Here is a 21,569-nt window from a genome sequence, read left to right as displayed (position 1 = left end):
GGTATTTCACTATCACTTCATCCACTGTCACCGCTATCAGCCGATATTGTCCACCACTATGAACTACCACGTCCTCAACTACAACCATCATCAGTCACTACAAGAATAATTAGAATTACCAACAATTTTTACAAGCCATCCAAATATCACTAACCACAATTTAAAATCATTACCACCAACCAACATTACCATAACCAACACCAATCACCATAAAAGAAAATCACCATCATATATCATATGCCAACCATCACTATCAATTACTACCTCCATTAGCTATCACCATCATCCATCATAATTACAAGTGGCGCTACCAACTACCACCATATCAATCATCATCGTTATCTGCTATTAACAGTCACCATCACAACTAGTTATTACCCACAACCATCACCATTAGCTACACTATACCAACCACCATCGCCAGTATTCACCATTCACAACCACCAGCGTTAGCTATCACCGTTACCGACCACCATATTAATTCTTTTTTTCTATTTCCTTTATATATTACTAAGACTAATAGAATTTTTTTGAATCTTTTATTTTATTAATTTTCAAGAAAGACAAATTTTATATATTTGGATATTGAAAAAACAAATTGTCTTAATGATTTAGTATTTAAATCTTAATACAATATCTTAATATTTAAAGATGTAGTCAAATTCAGACATTTTAATCTTAATACACATCTTAGTATTAAGATGTGTACTCAAATTAAAACGTTCTTAATTTTTAAAAACGGGGCCAAGACCCCTCCAAATATCTGTTAGAAAATGAATCTAGAAATGCTAAGAACAAACTTAAGGTATGTGAACACACTGTTCCTAAGAATATTTAGCTCACAAAATGAATAATATTATTAGGTGCATTCTTCGAGATTCAAATAATAAAATTTCAAGAAAGAAAATCTAGCCTAGAAGAGATAGGATGAGATACGATTTTGTTCAATTTTTTGCGCGGATTAACCTTTACTCAGACTGGTCTTTAGTTTTTACCCCTTAAATTGCTAGTCTTTAATTTTTGGCCCTACTTCTCATTTAATGAAAATTTGTGGGTCAAAGTACCTTATTCGCTGATCTACGAAACTAGAGATTCTGGGTTCGATACACAGCAGAATCAGAAAAAAGTTACGAAATAGAAACTTTGCCTTGTCCAGCATAAGTTCTATATAAATGAAATTATCCGGCATAAGTTTGTGTAGTAACTAATTCACTCGGTATAGGTTTATAGAAACTTTGCCTTGTCCGGCATAAATTCTATAGAAATGAAGTTATCTTTGAATAACTTAATTCCTACAGAACTTATGTCGGACAAGGCAAAGTTTCTGAAACTTTGCCTTGCGAAATTAGGTCACAGATAAGGGTAAGAATTTCTTCTTTTTTATTTTTCAATGTCAGAGATATTTTCATCCACCTTTTTTGTTACTTAAAGTGTCAAAGGACAAAATTAAAGACCAGCGATTTGATTGCAAAAATTAAGGACCACCCCAGGATAGGGACATTCGAGCAAATCATTTTTTTGCGCGGATTGCCCTTCTTTTGGGGTGGTCTTTAATTTTTGCCCCTCAAATTTGTGGTCTTTAATTTTTGCCCTTCGCCTAATACCCTGAGGTTTTGGGTTCGAACCCCAGCTCAGTAAAAAAAAAAAGTAATTTTGCAAGGCAGAGATTTGGATCCACAAGGCAGAATTTTGCCTTCAAACTTTGCCTTAAGGTAGAGTTTGCCTGCAAAACTCTACCTTAAGGCACTGCCTGATCAAGCTTGCAAACTCTGCCTTAAGGTAGAGTTTTGCAGGCAAACTATGCCCGATGGGGCAGAGTTTGTAGGCAACCTCTGCCTAGCAATTTTTTTTTTTTTTTAATTTCGCCTGAGCAGGGGTTCGAACCTGGAACCCTGAGGTTTTAGGCGAAGGGCAAAAGTTAAATACTTTCATTTTGATGGGCAAAAATTAAAGACCACCCCAAAATAAAGGAGAATAACCTATATATACATAAGAATAGGGTATATTTACAAAATGTGACGATACTTTTCAGTTTACAAAACATACCAATAGATTTCTTACAAAACATATACGAAAATTGTGTATGAAAACTGTATGAAATGTGTATATCTCGCTCAAAGCTTAAAATTTCCGCTCAGAAATTTGTGTATGAAATATGTATATCTCGCTCAAGACTTAAAAATTTCGCTCAAATTTGTGTATGAAAATTATACTATGAAATATGTATATCTTGCTCAAAGCTTAGAATTCTCACATTTTTCGTGTATGAAAATTGTATAAAAATGATATGAAATATGTATATAATTGTACAAATTTTGTATAAAGTTCATGTTAGGTTTTTGGCAATTTAATACAAATACAACAATATTTTATACAACTTTCATACAAATTTAATACAATTTTGTATCTCGCTTCAAATTCGGATGAAATTTTTACCCCTTCGAGTACACTTATAGACAGTTGAGTTAATTGCCCTTCGTGAAATTTTTGTTAGCTAATGAGAAAGTTGGATTTTCAGAATTATGGGTGGAACTGATATACAAATACATATCCAGTAACTGATATTCTCTAATAGTAAATGGAGACCCAATATCTCCTTCACTCTTTGTGCTTAGTGCGGAGCTACTCCCGGTAATACTAAATAGCTTACACAATACAAGAAGGTTTAGTAGCTTTTAGATGAATAAGGTCCGGCCTCAAGTGAATCCCTTAGCATTTGCGGATGATCGAATCGTGTTTTCTAGTGAAGGATTTCATAATTAGGGCGGGGCTTTGCCGAAAAGCATGGATGAAAAAGAGAGCTGTTTTTTTTTCCATATCTAAGCAGATTGTGAGAGAGAATGGGAAGGGAAGGGTTGGTTTTTTTTTATTCCCGTATCCGGGCGATTAGAGAGGGAAGGGAAGGACGGAGTTTTTAATTTTTCAAATCCGTTATGTTTTGTAATTAAGTTGGTATGTTTTGTAAATAAGGAAAAGTATCCTTATATTTTGTAATATAGAGTCTTAAGTAGTATTATTAGGTCATTTTCCCATAAAGAAACTGCTGCGAATTGCCCGATTTTGTTTAGCCCACTTTAAATTGAGATTTTCCTGCCCGACTCTAATCGGCCCGCTGGCCTAGCCCATGTGGTTGAACATAAAAGAAAGGGAAAAGGACATATATGGCCGGTCGGCCATAAATAATCCCACCCTCTAGCCCAATTTTTCCCAAATCCAAATTGTAGCAATTAAACTAATCCCATCCATTAGCCAAAACTTAAATAAGATAATTTTCAAATAAAAACCATAACACAAAAATGTTTGAGGCGATTTTTATATATAATATGTGTCATTTGTGTATAAAATATGTATCAGTACCTATCTGTAATGTATAGAAACTGTATGAAATATGAATCACTAAGGTATGTATCATTTTTGTATATAATATGTATCATTTGTGTATATAATGTGTATCGACACGGTGCAAGTAAATCGCCTGTAAAGAATAGAAAATTGTATCATTTTTGTGTATAATATGTATAATTTTTGTATAGAAAGTGTATATATAATTCCAGCATGTGTATATAAACTGTATCAGTCTTGTATAAAAAGTGTACCATACGTATAAAAAATATATAATAGAAACCGTATCATTGTGGTATATGATACGCCCAAATTACACCTTAAATAGTAGGAGTAAGCAGTTGTTGTCAAATATAGAACCCAACTAGGTTGGGGTCGAATCCCACAGAGAATACAGTGAAGAAATATACTTGTTGAGTGTAACGCTCGACTGTTAGTCTATATTTCAAGGGAGAGGGAAATATAATAGTAATTGATTTGATGTTTGTTCAGTAATAACTAAGAAGTGTTGTTACAAGATGTAAACTATTGGAGAAAGGGACTAAGGTTGCGGTTTCAATGGAAAGTAATGCAAGTGGGTATCAATTCAACCTCTTTAAATATCTAGATGCGATTAACGATGGATTACGTAATTTTATCAAAAGTCTTTCAACCAAATTGATAAATATCATTACTAAGCTTTCTCAAGCCTTAGAATGTGGAGAATGTAAACACCCAATATGCTAAAAGTTAGCTATTCTATCTCTAGCTCAAGCTATTAGTGGGTTTAACGACCCAAATCTTGCTATCTAACTCTTTTCCTAACTTCCACTTTCTTTCTCAAGAAAAGCGAAAGTAATTAGGTACAAATAATGTTTGCAACCATCAAGAGACGTTAAAGCATGAAGAGTTGATAGAATGCATCATTAACATATAAATGAAGTATAAATATGAAACCCAATCACATAACTAACACATTTGGTCCCACAGCCTTAGCTAATTGGTTTAGCTAAACGTTTCCATTAAGTAAAAGACAAAGATAAATAATGTAGTCATAATGCTTACAAAGCTTTTATGGAAGAAGACCACAAAATAAAGTGGAAGATTCCTCTTTAAAGCTCCAACAACCAATAATAAATGTTTCCTTCACAAAAAGACAATAATAAGTGCAGAGAGTCCCTTTTTCAAAACCCTAGGAGAGTATTTATATCCACCAAAAACATGCATAAACTTTAGACAAAAATAACCCTGCAGACGCAACATGCGTCTCGCATGTTGTGTCGCAAGACAAACATGCGAGACGCGAAGCATGCTCAACAGCGGCATGTTATGCTCTTGACTTCAGGCTTCCCAGATTTCGTACAAGGTTTGCGTTAACACTGTTGTATCGCAAGTTTAACATGCGAGTCACATGTTGATCTCGCAAATTGCGCAACCTTTCATCTCTCTTCTTCAGTGGCCTGTCATGCTATGCGGTGAAATTGTGGATCCGCAGACATGACATGCAGCTCGTAGGTAGTGCAAAGTGTGTCCTTGGCCTATTTTGCTCTGTTATGCTTTCCAAATATCTTTCCCTACAAAATGACAAAAACATGCTAAAAGTAAAACCAAAAGTGCTTGAAGAGTCACAAAAGCCTAAGGAATCAGTATTGAATGTGCCGTAATTTCACGGCTCATCACCACCCCCAACTTAAACTTTTGCTTGTCCTCAAGCAACTAAGACACAACCGAAACACATGACAGGTGTTCAAGTATTTCAAACATAACACTGGCTACGATGGTGATAGTGATCAGTTACAAGCATGCATTCAAGATATGATTACCCTTCATTCTACTTTTTGCAAAAACAGTGCACATTTTCAGAAGTTGAGCATTAACCAAACGTTTCACTCGGTGGTGCAATGTCATTTGCTTTAAGGAAATGGCCTCGAATGCTAAGTCAAGAAGCAATTCTTTCATCAAGCTTTGTAATCCACATGCCCTCACAAAAGACCAAAGAAAGTCCCAGAACACACATATTCACAACAATGAATGGGACAATAGACGAAAGAGAAGAGAACAACTCACACTCCAAGAATATGTACAAGTACACAAATACGATGCCATAGGCTTGCCCTTTAAGTATTTCTTCACTAATGTAAACACACCTCAATCAAAATCAATTAGGAATTGCGGGTAGCAATAAAGGCTCAAGGTCAAGGTTGGGTTGATTTTGGATAAGAGTGACTTGAGACCTCCCTAAGCAATACCAAAACGCTTCCTTCCCAAAATTTTGCTTATTTTTTTATCTGTTCATGCCACCCATCAGTAATAACCAATTTTTTTTTACAGCAAAGGAGAACTACTACTTACAAATAGACACGCTAATTAATATATATTTTTTTACCTCTTAATCACTTCCACTTCACCAATTTCCATCCGCCACCCCAACTTATGCCTTTTGGCCAACGTTTGCATTTCCGAATCACTTAGGGAGAATTGGTGTCAAATGACGAGTCAATGTGAACCCCGACTTAGGCCTTTTGGCCGACGTTTGTGTTTCCGAATCACTTAGGGAGAATTGGTGTCAAATGACGAGTCAATGTGAACAAAAGGGTAGGACTTGTGATATAGTTGTTACCGAAAGAAAAGGAGTTAAGGTTCAAAGGTTGAATAGGGGAGAACATGCAATGGGTAGGCAATTTAAGGTTTAGTGACGATCCAAGGAAAGCCTAATATCCTCTTTCAAGCAAGGTGTAGTTTAGGATTTCGCCTTGATACACTTTCCGGGCAAGTTCTAGATCACAATTATGTACAAGACTAGAATGATAAAACCTCACACACATAACACATGGATTACTACACTATTTTCTAATTACTTCTCAACCAGGCCTTCGCGGCGAATAGATACTTGTCAGCAAATACTATGTCACCAAGTGAATCATGTCAGCTATGCTATTAGGGGTATATATTATCACACCAAATGAAAATATATATGCTATAAAACTGATCAAACCATCACTATACAAGTCAAGTTGCTTTGCAATACTTTAAACAAAAGCTATAAAATCCTGATTTTCAAAACCCCATAACGACAAAAGCATGAGCTACCGCACCCCCAACAAAAATATATACAATGTCCTCATATGCATCTAATGCAAAAAAAAGGAGGTGAGGATCTTCCTGGGACGCCTTGAGCTTTCGGACGAGCAGCATCAGGAGCATGAATCTAGACAGCAAGGATCACCTCCAATGGTGGAGTGAGGTCAGGCGACCCACTCAATGGCTCCTGAAGGGGATCGGACGTACCAGTCCCACTGGACTGTGCAGGATCATTATCCGTGCCTAGGATCCTAATCTGTTCCTCTATCGACCTCTGCACCCCCACTATTGTGTCTATATCATCTCTATCAACTCCGGCCGCCAAGGCCTCCTTGCGAGCTCTATCTAACCTCCGATTCTCATCATCATCATCACGCTCATGCTCCTCCTCTTTTTCTTCTTCTTCCTCCTCTTCGACTTCCTCAGAAGCAAGGTCTTCCTCTGGCTCAATGGGCTTTTTAGCGAAAAACTCTGCCACTGATGGTAAGATAGGGCCAATATGGGATGGGTCAAACTCCTGACTCGTTGCACGGGCCTATGCCAAATAAGCTCGTATGGAGGGCAGGTCCTCCCCACTACCATCTTCGACTCACTCCGATTGGAGTTCAAGTGACTTCAACCGATCATTCAGTTTATTCTGTTCATTTTTTGCCTCTTCAAGTCTCTTGCAGCCTGTGGTGCCAATGCCAGCTCAATTGCATCCTTGATAAACACAGGCAGCTCAGTCACCAGCTTGTTCACTTTGGCATCCACAAGGCGGATCAATCGCATGCCCTCCCTTGGGATATTGGACCCCGATGCTGAAGCTGAGGGGGTGGCCCTGGAAGTGGAAGGGGCTGTGTCCGTAGCTGCTGCCGGAGCGCCTAAAAGCTCGGGACCCGAGTGGGGGGCAGGAATAGTCGTGCTCTGACTCTGAGTGCCCATAATGTGTGGGTTTAGCTCAGCAACTGATCCCCTCGGTTGCTCAGCCTCTTTTCTCCTTTTGACCCCGGGTTCAAGTATGGTGATGTCAATTGTTTGATCTGCTATTAGAGGTATATCAATCCTTTCTAACTGGGGAACCCCAACTTTCCGACAAAGGGCAGCGATCATGCAAGGAAAGGGCAATGATGTATTTTTATGTTGAGCCCGTTCCTTTATCTCCTACTGGATAATCTCCTCCAAATTCACCGGATACCCTGACATAAGCGAGGCGATTAGGACTGCCTTCTCAATGGAAATCCCAGTGTCATTCTTGAATGGCAGGATTCTGGAGGACACGATGGATAGCCACAACTTAGCTTGAAGGCTGAGGTTACTCTTGTGGATGACAACTGCCGGATCTATCCAGTTTGGTGTCCCAGTAGAAATAACTGACGCTGGCCACTCACGATATTCTGTTGGAACTTCCTTTCATCGAGTATACTCAGAATAAGCAGGTGGCCATTGCCCTCTCAATTCATTTTCCCGGCGCCCACATATGTACAAATTTATTTTCTCGGCTGAACATTCCACCGCAACACCCCGGCCGGCACCCAATTAATGTGGTCAATTGATTTTTTGGATTGAAGACGCCCTCGTTTGCTGTTCAACAAGGCCCCATAATTGCATAGAATTCCCGAACTAATGTTTGGCAGTACTCTCCTGGAGGGTTCAGGAAAGACTCCCACCGCTGGGCTTCCAACTTTTGTACTAATCCGGGATATAACTCCCTTAGCCCATTGCGGCTCACCTGTTTCTCCTCATGGAATCCCCGTGTGAGGTTACCATCCTTCTTAACCTTGCACCACGAGTAGTACAGTGCTTTGGAACCCGCAACAGCAAACCGGATATCATGCTCAGCCTTTCTTTGCCTCCTCGCTGCATCAATATCACTCTCCGGCACCCCCGTTGTTACTCTAGCAGGTTGATGTGCCTGTGGTGCAACCTGAGCTGTAAACGCCCCCGCTTCAGACTGAGGGACGTCGGTCATTGGAGCCTTTCGCTTTCGCGAACTAGCTGCCTACTTATCCGCAGCAGGGGGGTGTCCTTTGATCGGGTGGTTCTCGCCATCCTGCAACCACAACTTCAAACTATCTTTATGATGTTCTGAATTGCAAAATATAAAACCAAAACAGCGGATGTAAAACCAAGCAATGACTTTATGTTAGTGACACCATCTGCGAGCACAACATGCATGATGCATAGCATGACTTGCGTCTCGCATGTAATGTCGCAAAAGGTGACAATAGGATAAAAAATTAACATGCAGTGCTGTCACACTTTGCGGGACAACTGTGACTCCGCATGTCTAACATGCAAGTCGCATGTTGTGTCACAAAGTGTGACAACAAAGTCTCAATCTTATGAAGCTCCTATCACACTTTGCGGAACAACTGGGACTCAGCATGTTGGACATGCGAGTCGCATGTTAGACATACGAGTCGCATGTTGTGACGCAAAGTGTGACAACCATTGTCATCCCCTCTAACTCACGCTATCCAATCCTCTACACACCCATACACAGGACTTGTTCCCTTAAGAGGGTCGTCACACCGTCTATCATTGGGAGAAGCGACGAATTCAAGCGGAAAGAACAACACGGAACAAGTCGACTATTTCCTAAGCAAAAAGGGTCTTTGTGGCATTTCATCGAGCATGAAGTAGGAGACATCAACGCAAGTGAAAATTCAGACACACTAGGTACTCAGACTTCCCCATAACTCCTACCAAGCAAGTAGGCAGGAACAACGCCCATTCTTGGTAGCAACACCAAATATATATCTTTTTTTTTTTTTTTTTTTTACACAACCTCCAGTCAATGATTTCACATGATCATCAAGGTGTCCTTAGCATTCATAACCAATTAACAGGAAGTTTTAGAGTATAACCCATTTTCTTGCCATCTACCATAAGAGTAAAAAAATGTATACCTGAATTTCACAGAGGATGAAAGGATGAAGGCCTTGTTCTACTGACAATCTTTGGGAACACTCACTAAGGACGATTTACAGTGGTGCAGAGGCGAAATCAGTAAATGGAAGAGAGAGGAGAGGAGATGGAACGGCTAAGGGCCTTTTTGAAAATGATCGGATAGCCGTAAGATTTCTTTTTGTTTTAGCCCTTTTAAAAGAAAACTAGCGGGTCGGGTCGGGTCAGTTGACCCGCGTCTCACTTACCTGGTGGCACACTTTGCGACATAGGATGCGTCATGCACATCATGTTTGCGTGACTACAGTTCAAACGCACACCTTGTCAGAGTGTGGCTGGTTCTTTACTCTGGTGGCAACACTTGTGACTTCACATGCGGCTTAGCAGGTTGAATATGCGAAGCTGCAGTGATACCGCATAGTGTGCTCAAGCTGTTTTTAAATCCTTGACTCTTTTCACCCTCCCAACACTTAGGCATATTCTCTTTGTCATTCCTTATGCAACTCCAGTTTACTCCCAAACACTGAAACAACAAAACACACACATAACAAAACACACGCACAAAACAAAACAACAAAATAACAACTTGGGTTGCCTCCCAAGAAGCGCTTGATTTTACGTCACGGCACGACGTTGTTACTTTTCTTTCATGGTTCATTGAGGTAGATCTCCTCAATACTCTTTGTCTCCAACTCATTTAGGAGGCCCAAGTATTGTTTAACTCGCTGCCCATTCACTTTGATACGATTTCCATTTGGACAAGCAATTTCAATCGCTCCATGCGGGAACACTTGTGTTACTTCGAAGGGACCGGACTATTTGGATTTCAATTTTTCGGGAAACAACCGGAGCCTTGAATTGAACAACAATACGCGATCCCCTGGGCTAAATTCTCTTTGCAAGATCTTCTTATCATGGAAGTGTTTCATGCGGACCTTGTAGAGTGAAGAGCTAACATGCACTCTAAATCGAAATTCATCAAGCTCATTAAGTTGTTCCAACCTCAAGTTTGAGGCATCACCCTAATTTAGATTCAACTTTATCAAGGCTCACAATGCCTTATGTTTAAGTTCCATCGGAAAATGACAAGCTTTGCCAAACACCAATTGATATGGAGACATGCCAATTGGTGTCTTGTAAGCCGTTTGGTACGCCCATAGAGCATCATCCAATTTTTTTGACCAATAGGTCCCGTTAGCATTCATTGTTTTGGAAAGTATGCTCTTTATCTCCCTATTTGAAACTTCAACTTGACCACTTGTTTGGGGATGATATGAGGTGAAAACTTTATGCTTGACTCCATACTTCTCAAGAAGAGTCTTGAATAACCGGTTGCAAAAAATGAGAGCTCCCGTCACTAATGATTGCTCTTAGAGTTCCAAACCTTGAGAAAATATACCTCTTTAAGAATGCAGTGAAAATTCTTCCTTCATTGTTAGGGAGTGCGGCGGCTTCCACCCATTTGGACACATAGTCTACCGCCACAAAAATGTACTTTTTATTGTAGGAACTTACAAATGGACCCATAAAATCAATGCCCCAAACATCAAACAATTCAACTTCAAGGATCGGTGTCATTGGTAGCTCATGCCTTCTTGATATGCCCCCATGCCTTTGACATTGATCACACGCTTTTACAAAGTCATGGGCATCTTGATAGATTGTTATCCAATAAAAGCCACTTTGAAGAACCTTAGCCGCCATTCTTGAGCTACTATGATGTCCCCCTCCACAGGTGATGAATGACAAGCCTCAATGATAGGAATCATCTCCACTTCGGGAATGCACCTCCTTATGATATTGTCGGCGCAAACCCGAAATAGATATGGCTCATCCCAATAATATTTCCGGACATCACTCAAGAATTTCTTCTTTTGATGGAAGTTCAAATCATCCGGCATAATGTCACTTGCGTGAAAGTTAGAAAAATCGGCATACCAAGGGATCATGAGCCCGTTTGGATTGGCTTATAAGTTGGCTTATAAGTAAAAGCTGTTTGTTTTTTTTCCGGCTGTACTTAAAGTCATTTTGTGCTTAAAATAAGCTCAAAAAAATAATTGGACCCATTTAACTTAGTTTATCTAAAGATAAGTATACCAAAAAAAAATTGGCACTCCAACTTACCAAGGGATCGTAAGCCAATCCGCTCCATGTCACCCCCGCCATTACTTGCTCATCCGGAAATGACTCATTGATTTCTAGGCCATCTAATGGACGCCCATCTTCTTCAAGACGAGACAAATGGTCTGCGACTTGATTTTCACAACCCTTTCTATCTTTGACTTCAAAGTCAAACTCTTGCAAGAGAAGGACCCAACGTATCAACCTCGGTTTTGCATCTTTCTTTGTCATGAGGTAACGTAGAGTCGCATGATCGGTGTGAACAATCACATGGGTTCCCAACAAGTAAGCCCGAAACTTCTCGAAAGCAAACACAATAGCAAGCAACTCTTGTTCTAGTGTAATTCATTTGGCCACCATTTCGAGTCTTGCTTGCATAGTAAATTGGGTGGAAGATCTTATCACGCTTTTGGCCAAGAACAGCCTCCATGGCAAATCCACTTGCATCACATATCAACTCAAAGGGTTGGAACCAATCCGGAGCAATGATGATAGGAGCCGACGTGAGTCTCTCTTTCAAGCCCTCAAATGCCTTCAAACAAGCATCATCAAATACAAACTTCAACTCTTTCTCTAACAATTTGCATAGAGGATTGGCTATTTTGGAGAAATTCTTGATGAATCTTCTATAAAACCCGGCATGCCCAAGAAAGCTATGAACACCTTTGACAGAGATTGGGGGGGAAGCTTGACAATAACCTCAATTTTAGCTTGATCAACCTCAAGCCCCTTTTTCGAAATCTTGTGTCCCAAGACAATGCCTTCTTTAACCATGAAGTGACACTTCTCCCAGTTTAGAATCAAGTTCGTCTCTTCACATCTTTTCAACACTTGGGCAAGATTCTCCAAGCATTCATCAAAGGAATCCCCTACTACGGAAAAGTCTTCCATGAAGATTTCAATGGACTCCTCAACCATGTCGAAGAAGATAGACATCATGCAACGTTGAAAAGTTGCGGGTATATTACATAACCCAAAGGGCATTCTCTTGAAAGCAAAGGTCCCATAAGGACAAGTGAAAGTGATCTTCTCTTGATCCTCGGGAGCAATGGTGATTTGGTTGTACCCGAAATAGCCATTAAGAAAGCAATAATAGTCCTTTCCCGCAAGCCTACCCAGCATTTGATCCATGAATGGCATTGGGAAATGGTCCATTTTGGTCCACTTGTTCAACTTTCGATAATCCATGCACACCTGCCATCCGGTGACCGTACAAGTGGGAATTAATTCATTTTTAGCATTTGCAACAACAGTGATTCCACCCTTTTTTGGCACGCATTAAACCGGACTAACCCAAGAGCTATCCGATATCGGGTACACAACACCGGCATGTAACCACTTGAGGATTTCGACCTTCACAACAACTTGCATGGGAGGATTTAATGTCCTTTGGTGTTCGACGCTTGGCTCACACTCTTCATCAAGTTAAATTTTATGAGTACAAATACCGGACGGAATCCCTTGGATATCCGCAATACACCACCCATTAGCTTTTTTGTATCTGCTCAAGATCACTAACAACCTTTCTCTTTGCTCCTTCGTCAATCGGGCGGAAATAATCACGGGCAATGTGTTGTTAGGACCAAGAAATTCATACTTCAAGTGTGAAGGAAGCGGTTTGATTTCCAACGTGGGAGGCTCAATAATGGAGGGCTTTACGGAAGGAGTTGCTCGGTTTTCTAAATCAAGATCAAGCTTCTTTGGATTGGAGTGATGTTGACACCCAATTTTGTCCCGCTTTCCCTAGATATTTATTTACTTTTCTAGTATTTTCGGCATTTTTAAACTTTATTATTTATATTTACTATAATTATTAACTCTTATTAATACCGGCATGTCATTATCCTGTCATGGCCACTACGGTCATCATCTTTATTTTGTTACTATTATTACCACTTTATCATTATTATTATTATTATTATTATTATTATTATTATTATTATTATTATTATTGTTATTATTATTAGTATTTGTTATTACTATTACTACCAGTATTATTATTATTCGCATTTTTATCAATTCATCATTTTACCAGCTCATGAACACGCATCGCATTTATCTTCGTGTAATTTAATAATAGCGTTTATTTACTGTTGACTTTCAAAATATTATTGCACGACCATTATGACGTCATATAATTCTATTAGCTAATATTTCAACACGCGCTAGTATATAATTAATTGAAAATAGGTCTTCACTTAAATTCAGAAGCCCAAATTATTTCTTTCATTCATTAACCTCAAATCTAGACCCAATTAGCAGCAATATTTTTGGACCAGCCCATATTTCAGTCCATACCCGGATGAACCGACCCATCCTATTATCTAAACCTACCCAGCCCACCACCCTCACCCGACCTGGCTCGTTTCAAAAAAGAAATGAAACCAGTAGGGTTTCATTCTCTTTACACCGCCGCACCTCACCCCGCTCTCCTCTCTCCTCACTCCTCTCTCTCTCTCTCTCTCTCTCTCTCTCGTCTTTTTCAACGCCAAGAACGGCAAAATCTCAGACGCCTTTCACCTTCCCCAGGCCTTGCATGGCCATTTCGGGGAAGGCAATTAGTGTTTGTACCCTCCTCGCCAATTTTTCAACCGTGAAGAGGTAAGAGTTTTGTTTTCTTCTTCTTTCTTTCTCGCGTGCTTCTGAGAAATCTTAATGGATTTTGTTTGTTTTGAACGCAAATCATTTTTTTATTATGCGTTCCTTTGACTTCGGGTACAAAAATCTTTATGAATATTGTCTCTTCTTCTGATTTTCTGATCGATGACAGAAGGGTTTTTAGCGTTTTGTGTTTGAAAAGGGTTCAATCCCGCCCATTTTTATAAAACCCTAGCAAACCCTAGATTTCCCCCTATAAATAATCGTCTCTGGGTTCGTTTTGAGGGAAGTTTTTTTTTCGGATCGGAAAACCCCCTAAAAAAAGTTAAGAAGTCTGTTTAACCGAGAAATTCCCCTCAAAATTAAAACAAGTTTTTTTTCTTTCAACCGCAAAATCCCCCCTAAACAAAGCACAAGTTTAAGCCACCTGAAAATTCCCTAGAAAGATTAGTTTATTTTAGCAGTGGTAGCATTGTTCGATATCAAAAAAAAAATCTAAATCATATCCTTTGTTTCCGCACTTGGTTCTATTTGGGTTTCGAAGTGTTTCGAGGTATATCGGAAGCTCGTGCCTCAGTTCGCTGCACTCGAAGAAGGTAAATAATTTTCCTTTAGTTTGTTTAATTTCAGTTTTTCTAGTAGTTGAATAGCATTCGTGAGTGCATGTATGTTTTTTTGTTTAGTTACCATGTTTCTGTTTGTTTTCTAGTTAATCCAGTGGCATTTTATAGCTTAATATGTTTGTATCTTGATTAATTTAGCTACAGTTTAGTAGTCAACAGTGTGTGTGTGTGTATGTGCGTGTGTCTATATACATATATATTCATGTTCTGTTTCAGTTTTTTTTTTCTGGTCAATAGTATGCATACCTTAGCGTAATTTAGTGTAAGCTTTAGTAGTACCTATATGCTCATATTTGGATGATTATGTTGATGATGTTTTGGCTTTAATCCATTGGTATGCTTATAATAAAGGCCTGTCTCATTTAGTCATATGACATTATAAGCATGATAGGTTAGATTCCTGTCTATCTTTGAGCATGAATGATAGTCTAAATATAAATGCGTTAAGATGAACAACCAACCTATAAACTACCACTATTTGTTTAGAGCCTAGAAAATTATTAGTATGTGTATTATGTTGGTTGCTTATTTAAAACTAGTATGTGTTAGCATGTGCATCTATGAACATGTGAAGTATGGTGTCATTTCCCTTTTAATGCTAGTAACACTAGTTGGGATCAGTCCCTTGTATCACAAAATGATCTTAGGTCAGTTTTCCAACCTGTTGATCTCTTAACTGTAAAAAAAAAAAATACATATCCATGTTTCATATCAGTGCCTTGTCTTGTTCTTGTCCCGGATATGGTGATATCCATATTGGTTTCTAGTGGGCTTTACTATGTATGGACAGTGCAATATGGTTCTATTTGAAGATCAAATTGAGGTTTAGATATGCATATAGGGATTTCGGATCTGAAATAATTATTCAAATTCTAGGTGGTTTAGTTTGTGTCTCATCTCATTTGTGTTAAGGAAGATTATCCAGCCATCTATTTGTTTGTTTTGTTTGTCGTTAATGCCCCTATGAACATTAGAATACGGCTAGGATTAGTTTTTTAGTCTGGTACAAGTTTATTCATTTGTTGTGACGCGGCATATGATCCTGTCGTGTGTCTCATTTAGCTTTAATTGCAATCTTGTATCGTATCTATACAGTTTGAACCTATCTATGTGAAAGCTTACACTTGGCATGGTTTAGATGGCTAGCTAGCATGATTAATGACATTAAATGATAAAGATTGTCCAACCTGGCCTAATATGGTGTTATTAATGTTTTTGGTTAGTTTATAAACTGTTCCCGAAAAGTCTTGGTATGGGTATGAGTCTATCTTGTTCACTGAGTTTCCAGCATGAATAAAGTGAGGGTCAAATGGTATTAACAAGCCGAAATAGGACTAACAGGAATCTGAATTCAACCTTAGTTAACTTTTTCTGATTAAATATCCTCTCTGCTTAAGAATGATTGAAATGACTATTATGTTGCAACTAGTTGGGATTTAGACTCATTCGTTAACCATAGTCGGCAGAAATGGGCCTGCGGTGCACTGTTTTTTCTCTTAAGGCTCAATCTAAATTCAGCAATGTTACTGCCTAGTCTGTTTGCCAGTTCTCGTGTAGAAACCATCCCTCTCTTTTATCTTTCTGCACTTTCTCTTCTGTTAAGTGTCAATTTGATCATTTTGGTTGCTGTTTATTTATAGGCTAAGTAAGTAGTTCATTTATTAGTCTTGTGACTTCGTTAATATGCTTATTTAGGTATCTGAATCTTATTTAGCTAAGCATGCTTAGATATTTTGGTTTTTGCTCGTCACTGGCTGTTTATACGATTAGTTGTGATTAGTCGCCGTGCTAAGTAAGTTCGTTGTTTCATTTGTTGAGAACTGTATCATGTTTAGCCTGGTTTGCTTTAACAAGATGATATACAATTATTTTAGCTTGGTTCTTGCAACTGTGATCATAGTTAAAAGAGAAAGATCCCCCTCTCTCTATTTCATTTTTTTTATATACATGGCATATATGCAACCTACTGATCTATTTTGAGTTTACATTTGTATGTTTAACTTTATTCCTTGATTATATACTAACCCTTTTCTTTTGTTTTTTGCGCATGACCATCGCACACGAGTCCAAGGGACTCGTTTTCCTCCGCATCCGGTGTTGGGCTAAAAGCCTAACGTATCCTCTCTGTCCAGCCCCCTTCCAGTCCGCAGCAAAAGATAAAAACATAAATTTTGGGGGCCAAAGCCCACCACTGATGAACCGGCTGCAGCAGTGTTAAAAAATCTGGGCCAAAGCCCCCAAAGAATGAAACAAAGCCGCATCAGTAGGGCCTAGAATGGGCCAGATCCGATATTTTTCCTCCATCCTATTTCGTTGTGTACTTTTAATTCGCCTTGCACGACTAACTCTTTATTTCGTCTTATTTTCTTGATTTGGATGAACCTTAGCGAGTTAGTGGGGTTTAGTTTAGTAATGGGTAGTTAACTTGACGAAATTAGCAATTAATTCCATAGGTTGCATTCTTATTTTACAACAAATTATTTATAATATTCGTCTTTCTTAGATTAATTGATTTTTCAAAATAACGTGATTACATGTTTTGCGTCAAAGGAATTATGTTTCATTTTACTATCTTAAAATTTTGAAACGTTCCTCATCTGTAAATATTAATTCAAATATATTTTATGAACGTTTCATCTGATTATCCATGTTTTTAGCCAAATGTAGTTTAAATAAAATTAATAAAAGAGAAGAAAGAAACTCATGCCCTTTTCATCCTATCAAAATTGATCTAAGCTTTTCTACATTGCAATATTGATAAAGTTCGCATTTACTAAAAAGCTATTATTTATAGGCATATTATTATATTTTCTGCGAGTCCCCATTGCAATAGCATTATTATGTCTTCATTAAAAGCTTTAGCCATGTTTTTAGGATTCATTTAGCCTTTAAAATCTTCTCTTGTGCAAGTCATTATACTTTCTACAAGTATTATGTTTAATAGCATTATATTTTTCTTTAAAACCTTAACATATTTATAAATCTTATTTTAAAAATAGCATTTAGAGCCTTCTTACATGCAAATCATTATATTTTGCAAGTCTCATTTTTAAATAACGTTATTATTTAAAGCTTAGCAATATTTGTAGCTTATTTTAAATAGCATTTGAAGTCTCTTTTGTGTAAATTATCCTACAAACCTTGTTTTAAATAGCATTTATCTTAGCATATTTCTAAGCCTTATTTTAAACGGCGTTATTATATTTTCCTTTAAAACTTTAATAACATTTGCAACTTATTTCCTTAAGATTTGAGCATTATATTTAATCTAAATTAATTAACCTAAGTTTGGCCGGTAAACCGTAGTTAACGGACCCTAGAGGATTTCTAACCCTTCCCTTTAGGATAATTAGAACCCCTACCTAGAATTAAAAATTAAGCAGACCATTAACGGAGGTTTAGTTAGCTTTACCATAGTGAATACTTAGGTGCCCTAATTCACCTTAAAATCAATTAGGTGGCGACTCCTAAAATAAAGCAAAAAATAGGAATCTCCAATATGTTGTACCTAATTTAACTCGTTTAAATGGGGTATAACAAGTGATATAAACCCAACCCACTCAATGCATTAAATGTCTCCTCGAACTCTTCTTTATTTTCCCCTACATAGTTCATTATCACCGCCGTCAACATATCACCCACATGTTCATGCTCAACGGTTGTCTCTATGGCTTCATCAATTATATCAATAACCGATACAACACTTATATTCGTTGGTTGTTTCATTGACTTGCAAATATGGAAAGTGACCTCTTCATCATTCATTCTAAATTTTAGATCACCCCTCTCCACATCTACAAGAGCATGTCCCGTGGCCAAGAAAGGTCTTCCCAATATTATGGGTACCTTGAAATCAACTTCACAATCAAAGATCACAAAGTCGGCCGAAAAAATGAATCGATCAACTCTCACTTGCACATCATAGAGGATAGCAATTGGTTTCTTCATGGTTCTATCTGCCATTAGCAATCTCATTGTTGTGGGTCGGGGAGTGCCCAAACCCAACTTGTTGAAAATAGCGAACAGCATCAAGTTAATGCTTGCTCCAAGATCACATAGTGCTTTGGCAAATTTATACATCCCAATTGCACAAGGAATGGTGAAAGCTCCCGGATCTTCCTTCTTTTGAACCAAGGCCTTCTTCACAATAGAGCTACAATGATGTGTAACTCCCACCATTTCAAAACTAACATGTCTCCTCTTGGTTACAAGATCTTTCATGCATTTGGCATAACCGGGCATTTGTTCAGCTGCTTCCACTAAGGGAATGTTAATTAAAAGCCCTTTCAATCTCTCGATAAACTTGAAAAATTTTCCATCATCCGCTTTCTTTGCTAATCGTTGAGGAAATGGAGGAAGAGGCTTTGGAACGGGCGGTAAAGCCCTTGGCATCTTCTCTACCGCTTTCTCGCCTTTCAAAGCTGCATCAATTTCCGGACCATCTTCAACAATTATGGGTTTTTCAATACTAGCGCGCTTTTTCTTTGAAGTCACTTCTTCCTCAACACCGATGGGTTCTTCAACTATTTTCTCTTCATCGACCACCACATTATTTTTCACCAACATCTCTCCCCCAATTGTCTTGCCACTCCTAGTAGTGATTGCATGGCACTTATGGTCACCATAATTCTTTGGATTTGCCACCGTGTCACTAGGGAGTGTGCCCTTTTGTCTTTGGTTGAGAGTGGCCGAGATTTGGCCAAGTTGCGACTCTAATTGCTTGATGGATATTGAATGAGAACCTACAATTTTCCCCAAGCTTTTCATTTAATCCATTGTTTCTTTGTAAAAGGAATCGGTTGACTCCACCTTTTTCAACACTCTTGATAGCATATCTTCCATTTTAGAACTATCAGGGTCGCTAATGGATGGTTGACTTGAAATAATTTGGTTTCCCTTTTATGGGACATAAGGATTTGAGCTCCGGTGGTTGTTGTAATTGTTGTTATAACTCCCTTGATTGTTGTTATAACCACCTTGATTATTGTGGTAACCACCTTGTTTTTTGTCCCGCCAATGAGAATTTCCACTATCTTTGCTCCACCCTTGATTTTCGCTATCCTTATTCCAATCTTGATTCCCTTGACCTTGCCGCCAAGATCCTTGATTAGGACCTTGGTAGTTCGGACGGGAACCCCCCGCTTGATTGTTGATAAAATTGGCTTCCTCCTCACACACTTGGAAGCAATGCTCATCCATAGAATCCCCTTCACAAGATCCTACCACATTTACTCGCTTAGAGCCTCCACCCAACACATGTTTCGTGAGGAGATCCATTTGGGTAACCAATTTTGCCATGGTCTCATCTCTCTCTTCTTCCTTCTTTATCGTCTCCCTAGACAAGACAATCTTGGAAGGACCTCCTCCATCCACTTCCATCTCCCTAGTATGCCAAGCTTCATTGGTCTCTGTTAATATATCTAGGAGAGCACTCATCACCGCATAAGAGTTTTCCATCACAAACCCACCCACAATATTATTTGCTACCGACTTGTTGACCGTATCAAGTGATCGGTAGAATGTTTGGAGAAGAACACTATCGGGCAACCCATGCTTTGGACAACTATTGACTTTCTTTTTTAAATGAGTCCAAGCCTCATGTAGAGCCTCGGTTGGAAGTTGACGAAAGTTGTTGATTTCGTCACGGAGTTGTAACATCCGGGAAGGAGGGAAGAATTTCTTGAGGAATGCTTGAGTCAACTCCGCCCAAGTAGTAATAAAACCAGCTGGAAGATCATCCAACCATGCAGTGGCTTCACCCGTGAGATAGAACGGGAAGAGCTTCAACTTAACCGTCTCGGCGGAGACATTTGGATGCACATTAGTGGTGCACACCACAAGAAAATTCATTAAGTGCCTATTCGGGTCATCCGTTGGTAGACCCCCAAATAAGCCCTTGGTGTTGAGCAGGTGCAACATAGTATTGTTAACAAGGAAACTGCCATTTCCTTGCACTGGAGGTGGGCGAATAGCGGCTGCATCTTTGGTTCCAAAATCATTTCATCTTCATCCGTATTATCACCCATTGCACCTGAGCCAACACAACAACAACAAACAAAATAAGAAGAGAAATAGAGACTAAAAGTAGAGTTTTACACTAATTGGTAAATTTCTAGACCGTATTCCCCGGCAACGGCGCCAAAATTTGATACGCCCAAATTACACCTTAAATATCAGGAGTAAGCGGTTGTTGTGAAATATAGAACCCAACTAGGTTGGGGTCGAATCCCACAGAGAATACAGTGAAGAAATATAGTTGTTGAGTGTAACGCTTTACTGTTAGTCTATATTTCAAGGGAGAGGGGAATATAATAGTAATTGATTTGATGTTTGTTCAGTAATAACTAAAAGGTGTTGTTATAAGATGTAAACTATTGGAGAAAGGGACTAAGGTTGCGGTTCCAATGGAAAGTAATGCAAGTGGGCATCAATTCAACCTCTTTAAATGTCTAGATGCGATTAACGATGGATTACGTAATTTTATCAAAAGTCTTTCAACCAAATTGATAAATATCATTACTAAGCTTTCTCAAGCCTTAGAATGTGGAGAATGTAAACACCCAATATGTTACAAGTTAGCTATCCTATCTCTAGCTCAAGCTATTAGATGGGTTTAAAGACCCAAATCCTTGCTATCTAACTCTTTTCCTAACTTCCACTTTCTTTCTCAAGCAAAACGAAAGTACTTAGGCACAAATAATGGTTGCAACCATCAAGAGACGTTAAAGCATGAAGAGTTGATAGAATGCATCATTAACATATAAATGAAGTATAAATATGAAACCCAATCACATAACTAACACATTTGGTCCCACAACCTTAGCTAATGGGTTTAGCTAAACATTTCCATTAAGTAGAAGACAAAGATAAATAATGTAGTCATAATGCTTACAAAGCTTTTATGGAAGAAGACCACAAAATAAAGTGGAAGATTTC

At 38.6% G+C, this 21,569-nt stretch overlaps 2 protein-coding genes across 2 annotated transcripts; both read right to left on the bottom strand.

The window, feature by feature from the left end:
- Window positions 1-18,155: 18,155 nt before the first annotated feature.
- LOC132031978 (uncharacterized) lies at window positions 18,156-19,400 on the bottom strand. Its single transcript, XM_059421816.1, has one exon. The coding sequence runs from the start codon at window positions 19,398-19,400 to the stop codon at window positions 18,156-18,158; it is 1,245 nt and encodes a 414-aa protein (XP_059277799.1).
- Window positions 19,401-19,532: 132 nt separating this feature from the next.
- Window positions 19,533-20,483, bottom strand: LOC132031977 (uncharacterized). Its single transcript, XM_059421815.1, has one exon. It carries the CDS (start codon window positions 20,481-20,483, stop codon window positions 19,533-19,535), a length of 951 nt encoding a protein of 316 aa, XP_059277798.1.
- Between the last annotated feature and the right edge of the window lie 1,086 nt (window positions 20,484-21,569).

The sequence above is a fragment of the Lycium ferocissimum genome, chromosome 9 (genome assembly GCF_029784015.1).
Source record: "Lycium ferocissimum isolate CSIRO_LF1 chromosome 9, AGI_CSIRO_Lferr_CH_V1, whole genome shotgun sequence".
NCBI classification, from domain to species: Eukaryota; Viridiplantae; Streptophyta; class Magnoliopsida; order Solanales; family Solanaceae; genus Lycium; species Lycium ferocissimum.
The sequence above is the reverse complement of the archived record's forward strand: the minus strand, read 5'-3'. Positions and strand labels throughout refer to the sequence as shown.

Bases quoted from the DNA above. Each gene is read 5' to 3' on its own strand.
- LOC132031977 (XM_059421815.1), bottom strand. From the start codon at position 20,483: ATGAATTTTCTTGTGGTGTGCACCACTAATGTGCATCCAAATGTCTCC.
- LOC132031978 (XM_059421816.1), bottom strand. From the start codon at position 19,400: ATGAAAAGCTTGGGGAAAATTGTAGGTTCTCATTCAATATCCATCAAG.